The sequence below is a fragment of the Drosophila biarmipes genome, chromosome 2R (assembly GCF_025231255.1).
Source record: "Drosophila biarmipes strain raj3 chromosome 2R, RU_DBia_V1.1, whole genome shotgun sequence".
In the NCBI taxonomy this organism is placed as follows: Eukaryota; Metazoa; Arthropoda; class Insecta; order Diptera; family Drosophilidae; genus Drosophila; species Drosophila biarmipes.
The window spans coordinates 20,862,057-20,877,224 of NC_066615.1; the positions used below are offsets into that span (position 1 = coordinate 20,862,057).

Below are 15,168 nucleotides of genomic sequence, written 5' to 3' on the forward strand. Positions count from 1 at the left end.
CTCGCTGCTTTGGCTTCTATTTACTTGTTTTTTTTTGTTTTTTGCATTTTATGACTTTTGCTGTTGTTGTTAGCCGAGCAAAACTTTTCCAATATACCAGTGAGCTTTTTGTTTTTCCTGCTGCACAGTGTTGTTGCTGCTCCCCGTGGGTTTGGTTTTCCCCAGCGAGAGTGTGTGCATGGGTGGGTGGGCGAGTGGGCGTCGGGTGGCTTGTGTGTTTGTGTGGCTATCGCAGTCGGTTGGTTTAATTTTTAAATCACACAAGACAGCTAATTGATGGAGGGCAAAGCGGTGTTAGGAACGGCGACTCCAATAAATATGAATGGAGCTGCGGTACAGATTACTTTGCCCTTTCTCATATGGTCGGTGCACAAGTCATCGAACCATCTTTAAGATCTATGTATGTCAAACCTAAGGTTTACTTAAGCATCAGCTGAGCACTTTCCCACTAAAAGATTAAATGTCGCATAAAATCTAGACTGCAAATCTCTGGTTAAGTGTATTCGACAATTGTCAGTCTTAAATCTTGGTTGCAACCCCTTAAAAACGTCGTATTCCAGATCTTAAAGTTTTATTATTCCGAATTTACTGTCTTCTTTATGTCATTTTCATATGCGGTGTCTTTTGGGTTGCAAGCTGAGAATCAAGATATCAGCGTTATTTTAAATGAGGGATAATATAATATTTAAGGATAGCTTTCTTGGGAAGGTGGTTATCAAATGAGTTTAAGTACTTCTGATTTTCCCTGATATTATTTTGAAGTGTTGTTAAATTCTAAAACTTTGTGGATTTCAAGAAATTTATCTTAGGATGATGAAGGTTTATGTATTACTTTTAAGTGAAGGATATTGATATGTTCTTTACAATCTTTAAATTTCTCATACAATACATCCTTTTCTGGAAACATTTTTTTAAGATGATGGATTGTGAGTCCCTTTTTCTTTAAAGAAATGCGTACTCGCTAATGATAACATGACCCCAGAGACCTTTTTCCTATAAACATGATTATTAAACTGCACTTCCGATCCCTCTCTCCTCCACAGGGTCAGTGCTCGGCTGGAACACTGCCCATGGCCTGGGTCGATGAGGGACCCGGGCCCCCAACCTGCCCACGATCCTGCGCCGAGCAGCAGCAACTGAAGCCAGCGGCCTCCAAGGCGAAGCGGAGTGCCACCAGTAACAATAAAGTCAAGTATTTCGTAAACTATAAGACAGCCCAGATGCGTTTGCGCCGCGGTGGGGACTACGCGATGGACGCCACCGAGAGCAATTCCCCGCTGCCGACGGGCACCAGCGGCAGCATCAGCAGCACCACCACCACCGATGACCAGGACGTGGACGAGGATGCGTCCTCCACCACCGAGGAGGCGGTGCCGGAGCCGACGCTGTCCTACAGCCATCTGCATGCCCAGGAGCCCCTTCGGATCCACCAGGACGGGCAGGCGGCGGAGCCGGAGGAGCAACAACAGTGCCTTGAATATCTGGGCGATTCCGCCGAGTCGAGTCCGCAGCACCTGTGCGGCCTCCAGTCACCTGGCCATCTGCTGGAGCGGCTGAGGGTGCTGCGGCTGCGCAACTGCTGCGAGAGGAGCGTCTTCAGCGCCCTCCACACGCTGGCCCTGAACGCCAGTCTCTCGGACCGGCAGGAGTGCATCCGCGTGCTCAGCGATCTGCTCGACGTGGACAACCTGGCCAACAGGATCACCTGCGAGCTGGCCGAGATCCTCTTCCGCTTCGACTGCCGGCAGGTCTACTCGCTGATCAATCAGTGCGACGACTGCAAGGTGAGTGTAGTTAGCTTACTTTCCCGCCTAAACTCCTTGGCCCTTAACCCATATAAACCCCTAACTCCCACCCTGTCCTAACCCAAACCCCCCTTTAACCCAATTAAGCCCGAACCTCATTCGCTTTCCACTTTGGGCCAGGCCGAAACCATTCCGCACCGCGTGACATTTTTAGCTGCTCATTAATTATTAAAGTTGAGCAGCGAAAAAAGGCAAAAACTGAAAACAAAACGAGAAAGGCCCTAAAACAGCGGTAGTGCACTGAAAGAAAAGAGACAGGGTATAACTTTATAGTTATTTTTGAGAATTTTATTCTCTTTATTATTATTATAAGAATGTAATAAAATATCAGTTATAGGAAGTTATAGATACTTTTATCGATGAGTTCTATTAGAAAATAAAACATTTTTTCTTGATTTGTATATACAAATTTAAAAATGAATTTGAATGAATGAAAAATAATGATTTGGGTTTTAAAAAGGCCACAGTAAAAGGAACTTTCATTTTTTTCACTATATAGGATGACATTTATTTATATATATATGTATACAATTCAAAAAATCTGTTTAGGCTCTCTGATATTCACGTTTTTAAATATTTGCTTTGGGTATATAGTAATATTTATGATTGAGTTACATATTTTGTAAGTAAAAAATTAAAAAGTTGTTAGTGCACTTCCGAAACATTTTTGTTTTCAGTGCTTGACCAAGGGACCAGAGCTAAGCTCTTAAGGTCCATAAGTTTACCTATTTGTCCGGGGTTCTCCCACACCAAAATCTCCCAGGGAAGAGCTCCCAAAGCAAATGTCAGAAATAGTAAGCCTTAATCCATGAGGAACAAAGCCTTCTTTGCATTCAAAATGGACCGCCCTGCCATTGGCTATTCTCTCAGTGCAGAGCTCTTGCCGCTTGGCCCATAACCGAGTCAGGACAGGACAGGACTCGTGGCCAAGGATTCATATTTCAGACTCGTAATTATGGGCCACGACGCAGGACTTGGCGTTTGCGGTTAATTTGTGGCACTTAAGCTCGGCTGCAGTTGGTCCATTTTGGCCACATAACAACACCAGATTTTCAGATTTTCACATCTTCACATTTCGGTTGCATATCTGATGTCTGTTCCATATAATTGGTAATTATTCGTCGAGTGCCGGCCAGAGATTCCCTACTCGCCTTAACCTGAAAACCTGAAGTGAAATGGCTGAGCGGCGGACGGGGCGAGGGGGCGCAGGGGCGAAAAGCTGGCTCTGCTAAAACAATGACTACGCTAATGAGGGTCTCTGTGGGTAAAGGAAAAACCTTTTGAATACTGCAAAATCTCTGAGAGAGCAGTGGCAGTAAAAAACTGAAATACTGAAAACAGAAAACAGAAATGTGAATTGCGCTGATTAACAAAACTTGAGGCAAATGCTAAGCAGACGGCAACAAAACAACAACAACTGGGGCCAAAAATACACAAGATGTGAGTGGAGAAAGGGGGTGGGGTGGCTCAGGTGGGAGGTGCAGGTGGCAGGGGGCAGGTGCTAGGGGCAGACATATGTACACACACAAATTTAAATTTAAATTACGCATACGCCTGGTGGCACACATTTAATGCGCTGTGCAGCCGCAGAGGCAACAACAACAAGGGCTTTAAACTAACCGAAGGATAGGGCTTGCAGGGGCGTAGGGGGTGCGAGCAGAGGGGTTGGAGAAGGGAGAAAGCCAAGAGAATCAGAGCAGAGCATCAGCAGCAGCAGCAGCAGCCTTAACATGATTCTAGTTCGAAAAGGCTCTCTCCAGTTGGAAATCAGTCAGCGGAGAGCAGGCGAGAGTTTTCCAGGACCTCTCGTCCTTTCTCTTGCGGTGTCAGCAGGACACGCTCTCTCTCAGCTTTCCTGGCTGTGGGGACTCTGCAAACTTTTCGCAGTTTATATAAGTTTCAACAGGCCAATGTTTTGTTAGAAAATTCCACAAAAATACATGAATGACCCGAAATTCAACCAGCTTTTATTTATAAAATAAATAACCCGCATAAGCACTTAGTTATATAATATTTTAGGTATTAACTTGACTGCCCAGCTAAATAGCAAATTTCCAACAGCATTATTTGAATTTTCAACTGCGCGCGCCTTGCGTGTCCTTTGGCTCTCTCTTGCTGGCCATTCAGCATTCGGTTCCTTGGCTTTTCTTTTCCAAGTGCCAGATTCCAGCACAAAACACGTTTTTGCACATGGCCCGACCGAAAGTGCGGTCCTAACCCCGCCAGTATCGGCGGTGTCAGTATCACTCCGGCGGCTCTGTCAGCCATGGGCCAGTTAACCGATTTAAATGCCCCTAAACGGCTCTGGCTGCGGGGGAATGCATATTTATATTAATGATTACTCACCTTTCGGCACCGCAAACTCTGCTAATTAGTCGCAAAGGGCTTGACATTGCGGCCAACCGCAGAGGGAAAGCCCGCTGGCCGGAACCGAGCCTCAAGGCAACGTTTTGTGTCCTTAGTTGCGGTTTGGAGAACAGTTTTGGGTGCAGCGCACCCCATCTTCGGAGCCCCTTGAAAGCCAAGAAGTCGCTGGAGGGCCCACCATGGCGGCAATTCGATTATTTCTGGCATATTTGTGGAAATTGTAATGGCTTTTAAGGGCAGCACTTAGTGGGGAATACATTATGTTGGTGGGGAACCCGAACTTGACCCACAATAATTATTTATGTACAATAATAAACTATTGAAATCTGTAATCTTTAGATATTATCTGAAATATTATACCTACCCCCAGCAAAAATCCCGCTGATACTCAAAAATCAGTAGCCCTAATTAAATGCAGCAAAAGGACAAATAAATATTTGCCACTTTGCCTAAACCCAATTAAGTCTCCATCGATGAATGCAAATTGACGGGCAAACCGAAAACACATGCATATTTATGAGATAACTCTATTATGCACAAAGCCACAACAAATCATTGACCTCCTGAGCCAGCAAAACTGCAACTTAAACTTCAGCCAAGAACAATGGAGCCAAAGTGCAAGCTTCTTGCCGGACTCCGATTAATTGAATCGATTGTTTAGTTAAGCTGCGTAATTGTGTAGATATTTTGGCGAAAACCTTTATGGGTCTTAGCTGTTCATCATCGTTGCTGGCCTGGCCATAATCCATTGCCAACGAAGACTTCGATTTGGATTTGATGCGGGGGATTCTCGTTACTTCCCCCACTCAGCGCCATCATTTTTGTTTCATATACTCGGTGGCAGTGTGTGAATTTGCATTTTACTTATAGACACATATCACATAACCTTACGTCATCGAAGGAGCTCATGCTCATGGGTGGTGGCACGGGGATTGGTTTTCTATAGGGGGATCCTTTGTCGGCGAAAGAAAATTGTCAAAAGCGGAAGTAGCGCAATTTCATAAATGATTGATTACAAACACTTTACACGCATTCTCACTTATGTACGCCAATCACACACAGCCGCCCTGGCACGCACACACACAGCCCTGCATATCCTGCCGCAGGATAACACTCTCCTTCTCCTCCTTCCTCTCGCTCTCGCATATTTGCTTAGGTGTTTGGGCCATAAACGATTTGTTGCTGTTGTCGCCTGGCGACAGCTGACAACACTGAGCTGAATTACACTATAGCCGCGTTTTGTTGGGTCCGCTTTGCACTTCTTTATCCTCCCACCGCCAGGCCCTTCGTGTCCTTTTCCCACCCGCCATCAGCCCGCCCCCCTCTGCGGCTGGACACATGTGTGCGTCGACAGGCAGGAGAAAAACTTTCTGTGTTTTCTCAATAATCTTTCACCCCTCTAGTTGTTCCCACCTTTTTTTGCATTGGCATTCGGCTTGGCTCTCCCTTTCCCTGCTATCCTGGTTATCCTCGTCCTGGTGGTACTGCCTGCCTCCTTCGCAGCTTGCCACTTTGTGCAATCTAGCAATTTATCGAGTTCTGCGTGGGCGCCGCATCTTCCAGATTATAATCCTGGCCAGGGTGAAAGCGGAGGTTGGAGCAGTGGCAGCAGCTGGCCCAGGACTCCAGATTGATAGATTTCACTTTGCGGTGCTCGGTGGATTAGGGAAAAAGTTGATTTAGCAGAGATTCCTGGGCAAGATGGGATCCCTCTGGTGGGTTCTATAAATATCCTGGAAAGAAGTTGGCGGAAAAGTCAAACAAATATCATTCAAATGGATTTTGACTCTTTTTGATGGGTGGTATTTGACCATAGCTAGTGAAAAATGATAATAAATATATAAGAGACTTAGGAGAAATTCATTTCTAATATGAATAAATAATGGAATAACGGATATTTATAGATCTGTTATGGCTTGATTTATTTGATTTTATAATAGGAGTTGTAATTTGTCACATGTGTTGATATTAAAGGAGTTACCTAAAGAACTTGACATTAAATGATATCCAATATCCATGAGATACAGATAAGAAAGTCTTGAAAATGGGTACTATCGATGCCCTTAACCGCTTTCTTCGCTTTCCCGGCAAACGGCATTGGGGTCACATTCCCCACTCACAGTCCCCCAGCAAGCCCATATAAAACTTTCTCCCCTGATTAGCTATCCAAAGAATCCCCTCGAAAAGCAGGAGCAACTTTCGTTGTTGGCCGTCAGAAAAATTGCGTATACGCCATGTAGGCTGGTTTTGGGGAAAGTTTCGTTTTGTTTCGTTTAAAAGCCCTTCTCCTCGGCAAATGAATGGCGCAATGCAGCGCAAAATTGGCCAATTCGAAGGGAAAATAAGAAGCAGAAGGAGCGCTAATGTGACCAAAGGAGCAAGAAGAGGATCCAGGGGAGAGCAGGAGGTTGGCACATCAAGCAGCAGCAAACGATTAATCAATAAAACGAAGCCTGATGAGCAGGACACAGACAGGCGGACCGCAGGACAGACAAAAGGGTAGCAAGGGCAGCAGCTGCTCCTTGGGGTCCTGCCCCCGAACCCCTCCCACAGCCTGCCAATCCCCTCCAGCTTCGGGTGAGCTGCTCCCACGTTGACTGACAAGTCTTTGTGCAAACAGACGCACAATCCCACTCACAAACACACTCGCAAATAGGGACAGCACACACACACTCGCACAGAGACTCCTTGCTGACACAATATGAAAAATGTTTTTTTTCCCTCTTTCCCGGGGTTGTGGCGACTGGGGGCGGGGCATGTTCGTAATCCACAATCGACAAAGATAAATCGCTTTTAGTGTGCTTCAAAGCATTTATTTAAATTTTCGCTAGCTCTCTGTTTCTGTTCCTGTCTCGCCCTGTCTGTCACATCGCTCCTTCTAAGCAGATGCACTGGGGGAAAAAGTGTACAACGAAATGGGAATGGGTTTAGTTTCTACAACAGGCTGGAAGAGCTTTATGTCCCTAGGATAATTTAATCATATTAAATCAACATTTATATCAAAATGTGAAATCATAGGCATACAGTTAGCTCCCCTGATACCATTTTTCCCAGTGCAGTCGGGAAAAGCTGAAAATTGAACCCGAAAACGAGACTAAAGAGACTAGAAGAGGCCAACAAAGGCCGATGAATTATTTGCGGTTTTCGCTGCACGCTGACGTCATAGATACGCGTCTGCGACAAGTTAAGCTACCCTGCAATACACTCCACTCGACGCCCACTCGCAGGACAGCCAGGACATCCCTGGACTCGGGGTTCGGGCTGGAGGAATCTGGCTAGCCCCAGCCCACTCCGTCGACTGGTAGCAGGCATTAGCGTCATTCATACTTTGGGACCAGCTTCTTCTTCTTGGCGTTCGGCATGTGAGCCGCCTCCCAAATATGCCACGCCCTCCATCCACGGGTGTGAGTGTGTGTGGGCTACCTAGTAGTGGTGTGTCTGTCGTGGAGAGAGTGTTTAACTGCCTGTAATGGGCTGCCAATGACTCAGCCTGGGCCGAAAGCCTAATGAGCAAATTAGTCGGCTAGGAATGGTTTTGTGTTCGAATCTATCTGAAATCTATCTGTATCTATGCCGACGGGATAGCTGCTCAGGCCTTTAACCTTCACAGGCATCTACTTTAATATTGTTAGATGGCTTTAAATTAAGTTCAAAATTGTAAGTACTTTAAGTACTAAAATATTTGATAGCATACTTTTAGGCGATTACTTGCATACTTTTAGGTACTATTATATGCTTGTTTAAGCAATTACTTGATCTTGATCCCTAAATGTTGTTTATTAATACCCGTTTTTGCTGGCAATCCAGATGAACTATTGTGATTCCAAATTGTTGAATACTTCCTTATTATATGGCTATCCAAAAACTCACTTAATGAAGGTTGTGTCCAATTGTCGAAATATAAAATGTCATCCTTTCTGAAATTTCGTACCCAATCACTTTGCATTCGAATCTAGGGAAAAAGGGATGTATCCCTTAAGCAATGAGAAAATGTATACGACAATTTATTTACCCGAAAATGATGGAGATTGTTACCTTATCTTTTAACTTTCGGTTGGCCAATCTATGACTAAAAAAAACTCTGAAATATGGAGTATTTGTGACTAAATTCTAGCCATTAATGTTTCCTGAGATTCACGTGAATATCCCCTGAACATTTCCATTAAGTATCCACGCCATCCCCTCGCTTATTTACATATGAGTGCCTTATTGGGTCCGACATGGTTCGATGGGAATTTCCGCGTCTTATTTTTAATTAAACTTTCAATTCATATTTGCCGTCAGTTAAGCGGCTTTCAAAGAATTGCGCATGCTGCATATCTGAAATGTGGAACATACCCAGCCCGCCTGAATGTCTTTTTAGCCCATTGGCATGGCTGCATTCGGAATTCTGCATTCTTCTCGGGGAAATGTTGCAGACGTGGCTCGCCCACACCAACACTCACTCTCGTTTTGCGAAATCGACTGACTTCGCCCAACACATTGAGCATTGAGCTCGGCTCGTGCATTATTTACTTGTGTGCGCCACTGGCATCCGTATCCATTGTATTTGAATTGTCAAATCAGTGGCAGGGGCGCAGGGGCGGGGCGAGAAAAGGGGGCGCCACAGACGGGGGCACAATGGCCGACGATAGGCGATGGGAAGTGCATAGACAAACAGGCGGGGCAACCCATCCTTCGGGTTTCTATCAGCGCCCTCAACGGCTGACTGACTCGACCGGACGGAAGCTGCAAAATAAACTAAGCATTGCATTTACGGCTGAATACGGCGTGCTGAAAGAACAGTTCCAGGGAAAGCTGAAGGCAGATGCAGAGAAAGAAAATGCATATGCTAGCCAATAACGATTTTATAGATTTCACTTCCATTCGGTCCCAAAGTTAGGAGACACAACCTATCTTCGAGTAGAAATTAGAAAAATATAATTTGTATTGCATACTTTTAGGCTCTTTTAATAAGATCTCAAATTGCCCAAAAGAGCTGTTTAAATTATAACCTTCCCTGCCCCCACTAACGTAATCTGTGGCGTTTTTTGCACATAATAAAAACCTGGTTCACTAATTAGTCCAAAGGATCCATCTTTCGGGGGACATCCGATCTAATTAAGTGCCAACTAATGTGTTTGTCCGTACTCCGGTGGACAACTCGACTGGCTCGTTAAAAGAAGCACAAAATGCTAATTAAAGAGCCTGGCGAAATGGAATCCCTGCGACATATCCTTTATAATACATATAGTATAACCCCTTTAAGTGGGCACATTATCCGTTTGAATATACCGACTACTGTGTGTGTGTTTGCCTTAATGTTTATGCATGTATGCTGCGCTGGGTACATAAATTCCAACACTTGTCGGCCAACATATCCGTCATAAACATTTCACATCAGCCACAACGTAAATTTCACTCAAATATGCAAATTTCTTTTCCCCTCTAACGGAACGCACACACACACACAGGCACTCAGAGAAATGGGGGGTCAGAGGTTGACATTTCAACTGTTTGTCGCGTTTGACAAAAAATGATTCAAAAAGCGAGTGAGCTTGCGACTCAAAGCAAACACGTTAATTGAAAAATTTACCCACATTCCGCATCCGCATCCGGCTATGAAAATGTATATATGTATATGTATCTGCAAGAATGTATATTTACAATGGCAAATGCAAATGTTGTTGGCCAGTTATGACAGGCAATTAAATTTCGACTAGGGCAGCATTTTGTTGCCCAATTAGCCGAGTCTGCCAGCGATTTATAAGTGGCCCGACAGGAGGAGGGCCAGCACTTTCGGGTTGACAACAGACAATTATGAGAAGCTCAGTGGCCGAAGCTGAGTTTCAACAAATGTGCCAAAAAATGTTCATGATAATTTGGGCCGACACCCTTTTAAACACTCATCCGCCCCGTTGTGCGCTGTCCGCTGTCCGTTGGCCTTGTTAAAGCGCCAACAGCGCTGGCATTTTGTTGTGGGATTTTGCGGTTTTAAATTTTGTATTTGTCGGATGCAGCACGTAGTAGGGGTTGGGAAATGGTATAATGGCATGGGGGACAGTGGATAGGGGATGGATGATGGAGGACGGGGCTCCTATCAAGAGCGCCCGAGCTTTATGCGCTGCACTCTGTAGGTAACACGTGACCGTGTGGCAAACAAAACAAACGAAGCAATGAACCGGGCAACGAAAGGGAAACAGAAACCAGTAACACAGAAAGAAAGTGCTGACGAACGGGGGAGGGCTCTTCTCCTTCGAAAGGGGTTTTGCGAGCGGGGGAGCCGGTACATAATGGCCCTTGCAAGCTGCAAAAACCGCACGGCAAGAAAGGGGCGAGCACACACACTAAACCCACACTCTCGCCGAATGGGTGGAAAATAAAAGTTTATCCTTGGGACCAGCGGCAGAGGCATTACTTAAGCGCCGCGCACGCTCTGTGTTCTGCTTATTGCCAGCGCCAATGCGACAACACGTGCCACAGTTGCATAGTTGCCAGTACCAGTTTCCGAGCACCAGTATCACTACCACTGCCAGTTCCCCGGTTGGTCAAGTGCGTTGGCGTGGCCCAGGAGCCACTGTGGCCGGGCCACTTTGAGCTGGTTAACAAAATAAGCAGATGCGCACGCCAACACTCGGCCGAAACAGTGCTGCGGATTGTCACTGCTCCGTTGTAGGGAACGCAGAACTTTCCTGCGAAACCATATTTCAATTCTGCCGAAACGTAGGCCAATCATGGGGCCCATGTTTCCTGGAAATGTCTTGAATTGCTGTATTTCTTAGGAATAGAGTGTATTGCATATTGACGCTCCTAAAGGCGTCGAAAAGTCTGCAATACAAATTAACTCTGTAGCTTATTGGTCTTTTAACATTTTATAGTATTCTTTTAGGCATATTATAAGAGTTAGCAGGCTAAGTATGACTTAAAAACTTTTATGTATAAAATTCATTCACATTCCAATTCAGTTTGCTTATTAAAATATCAAATTCTGCGGTATTCATACTCATAGTCAAGGTGAATTAAGAGGCCTTGTAGTATTTATTGAAATTCCTTTGAAAAACCCTTCTCGATTTGTCAATCGTGACGAACGTAACACCGCACAACATAATTTAATACACCCAACATATTTTTTCCAGCCACAAAGTATCCAGTTGCACTCCCCATTACAATTAATTCCCTTCGAATTGCTATTATTGTTACTTGACATAATTGAAGTATTTACTCTGCAGAAACAATAACCAGGCAACATTCGAATTTGCATTTAATGGCCGTAGAAATCATCGTTGATTGTTATTTATGGAGTGAATTTTAATAAATGTGTTTTAAATTTTGCACATGTAAGAATGTGTAGCACGCTTATGTGGGCCCTGCCAAAGCACAAACACACCCGTATGTATGTGTGAGCCATTATGCAAATTGGCAACAACATGGCAATGGAAATCGGAATGGGGCCCGAGCCAAAGCGAACCGTTTCGGCCCTCGGAAAAGCCGAGAAGGCCGTAATGCCCGACTCTTACTACTCATAAATCTACTGCAATGGTACAAATCAAATCATAACTTATTTGCATACATACGAGCCGGGCCTAGCAGCTGTACTTTCACTCCATGTGCGAAGGTCCCCGAAATATACACATATACTATATGTGCGCCATATCAATTACATTACATAGTGCTCTGGCCAAAAGCATTTTGTGTGCTGCGCAAATCTTTGCCAAATTCAGTCACGTTTCCATAACACACTGGCCAGGACCAGGAGCTCGACCACAGCGGTCAGTTGGCCAGGACCCACATGAAATCCGCATGAAAGTGTATTAAATTCATGCTGAAGCCGGGACTTTTCGCCCACGCCACAGAGTGCTAGTTTCGGTCGCAAGGAGTGCGCTTAGAAAGCCATAAAATATTTATGTCTCAGCCAGTTTGCGAATGAATTTGAAGGCCAATGCAGGAGCATAAACTCTGATACACTCAAGCGGGCCAATCGGCAATCGCCAATCGCCAAACGCCATTTGCCCATCGCCAATCGAACTGTGAATTGACTTGGGGCGAGTGGTGGGGAATCGATAACGCAAACAATATGCAAGGGCAAACAAAGTTGTTCTTGTTATGCTCCCATTTTCCAGGTCAGCGTAAAGAGGTTTCCTCCGTCCAATAGTTTTTGTTTTCTCAACGACCATAATTGAGCTCTGTTGACCGACGACAAATAACAAGTTGCCTTAAATCGAAACAAAAATAATGCAAAACGATAAACTAACATGAAGTAAAGTTTTCTTTTAATCGTATTTAGTTGAATAACAAAAAATGAATAATTATGGACTGTTTTAAATACATGCTAAGCAAAACAATGATTGTGTTTACAAAGAAATATTTGAAAGGAAACAATCTTTTTTAGGATTTAATCTCATATTGAGAGAGAACTTGTAATCGATAAACAAAAAAATGGGGAATCGATAACGTAAACAATATGCAAGGGTAAACAATTTTTTCTTGTTATGTTCCCATTTACCAGGTCATCGTATACAGGTTTCCTCCATCGAATAGTTGGTTTTTTTCTCAACGACCATAATTGGGCTCTTTTGACCAACGAAAAATAGCAAGTTGTCTTTATTCGAAACAAAAATAATACAAATCGATAGGCTGAATAGTTTTAGGTTTATCGAATAAACGAAATATTTGGTAGGTGAATAAAAAAGTAAGTTAATGTTGTTTGGTTTTTGATTGGTTTTATTGGTTGCTTAGGATAGGAAAGCCTTTTTTGATTTTAATCTACAGATGAGAATTGTAATCGATAAACAAATAAGCTAACTACTCAGCCAAAGCCCTAATAAAAACTGGGATAATTTTCGCCATGTTTTTTGGGTTGCGCCCTGTGGTTTATTTATATATTTATTATATTTTTTATTACTCATGCGCCTCGGAAATGTTTGCGTTATTTCTTTGGTTCAACGGCTTATGAAATTATGATAGTAAAACCCGACTACGGCAATGGTAGCCATTTGAAACTCGTAAATCAACCCACACGCAATGTCTGCTCCGTTTGGCAAATATAAAAAGAATTTCTTGCCCGCTTTCTTTTTGAAAAAGACGAGCGAACGAACAAAAATTCAATTATTTGCCATATGAAACGGTCATTGACTGACTGATGGTCAGTGGCAAAGGTTGCTCCCGCCTTTGTTGTCGCTTTTCTATGGTTTCCATGGTTCCATGACCCCTGCCCCTTAACCCTTAGGCTGGCCATTAATGTTTACGAGGGAGCGGAGAACTTGCCATATTTTGTTGTTTTTTTTTTGGGGGAAACCATAAACGTTATTTCCAATGATATGGTCGGCTGTAAAACTGGTAAACTCTGGCTAAACTGGCCAAATATATATGCGGAATTAGAATTTCATAGCCTAATCTGAATTTCCAATTAAGCCCTGCTCATCGGATCCGGATCCGCGCACAACTGCGACTCATTATCGCATATTGGGTTTCCAAAATTTTAAGCCACAATTCCACATCCGATGTGCCGCATCCTACACTCACAAAAAAGTCAAAGCACAAGGGCTGGGAGAGGAGTCAAGTCCAGAGGGTGAACATTTTTTATTTCAAGAACGTTATGCTCTCGAACAACCTTTCACAGTCTGTGAACATTTTCGGAAATATTCTAAAACCAAGACCAAGTTACTGGTTAAATGTATAAAGATCATGGATGAAAGTCTGTTTCATATTTGGATGGTAATAACAATAACTAGAAAGTAAATCTTAATCAAGAACAAATTGTTCTTAAGTTAGGAATGTTTTTTTTAGTGTTTCAGCACAGTCCCATCCGGCCAATCTGGGTGACAGGAGGCGAAGGACGAGGCGCGAAGGTCACACATCGATGGGCAGGCATAACTCCGGCTTATTTACTGCCCGCATGTGTGTCCTGCCTCCTGCGTCCTTTTGCCCAACCAACGCACCCCCCTTTCTGCTGCAGGCTGCACGCCCATGCTGATGCTGATGGTGTCATGTCGGCGTAATGGCCGAAAAGGACGAAAATCGGGATTTTGCGTGCGGAATGACTTTTGCGCCCCGCATTTAAATGAAGGCAAGCTTAAATGGATTCCCTGGAGCTGCCGGGGATGAGTTTAAATCCACTTCTTCAGCTCGGATTGATTTTTGCAGCCCGGCTCCGTGCGAAAGTTGCCCCACCTCCAATTAACTTTGCACCTGTACCCGTGGACCCTCTAATTGAGTTCGCCCTTTGAGACTTTTTATTTTGGCGTCGGAATTCATTTAGTGCAGACTGCAGGCGCATCTATGGCATATATGTGTTAGAGCAGCTGGCACAAGGACTGGGACAGGTCGGGCTCAGGTTATCCTCCACGTGCCACACGGCTCGGCTGCCACGACGGTTTCGCGGCGGAGAACACTCCACGACGGTGTCCTATTAATGGGAAATACTTTTTTGTAATTAAATAATAATTTAGCGAGCGGGGGAGGGCGAAGATGCGATGACGAGCCCGCCCACGCAGGCCAAAAGACCCCAAAGTTGCCTTAGCAACAGCAGTCCTCATATCTTGATATAGGTGCACAGGGAAAATTAAATTAATGGACTATATTGTACACTCGAATATGTTTTTTTCGTGCCACATCATTTTATTCTGATATAAAATATATTTTTCATTAAATTGAGATGTTAGTTTTATAAATAAAATGTAGGTGTGTTATATTTGGAAGTTAGAATATTTTTGAAAGTGTTCTGTCAAGACCATGAAGCCTTTTTTGGCAGTGTACACATTCGTGGGTATATTTATTTGCAAACGAGCGTTTGTGGTTTAATACCAGACACTCGCTGGGTTTATGGGGTCGTTGTCTTTCATGGCCAAAGCCAAATGAGTGTAGTTCTTGATGAACTACTCACCACTCACCACTGTTTTGGCAATTCCGCTTGATTGGTGAAAGCGCGTTCTCCCGCGGACGATTAAACATTTAACTCCTTTACCGAATTAGAAAAAATAAGTACTTTTCGGGGCTTAAAACCAGTCTGGCCACCTCA

General features: G+C 44.1%; 1 protein-coding gene across 3 annotated transcripts in view; it reads left to right on the forward strand.

The window, feature by feature from the left end:
* LOC108022659 (uncharacterized) overlaps nucleotides 1-15,168 on the forward strand; it is a 39,233-nt gene that overhangs the window by 15,674 nt on the left and 8,391 nt on the right. For all 3 annotated transcript variants that reach the window (XM_050888255.1, XM_017091725.3, XM_050888254.1), the window contains exon 3: nucleotides 1,044-1,784. In XM_050888255.1, coding sequence (XP_050744212.1) covers nucleotides 1,044-1,784 — 741 coding nt within the window. The remainder of the gene's footprint in view (nucleotides 1-1,043; nucleotides 1,785-15,168) is intronic.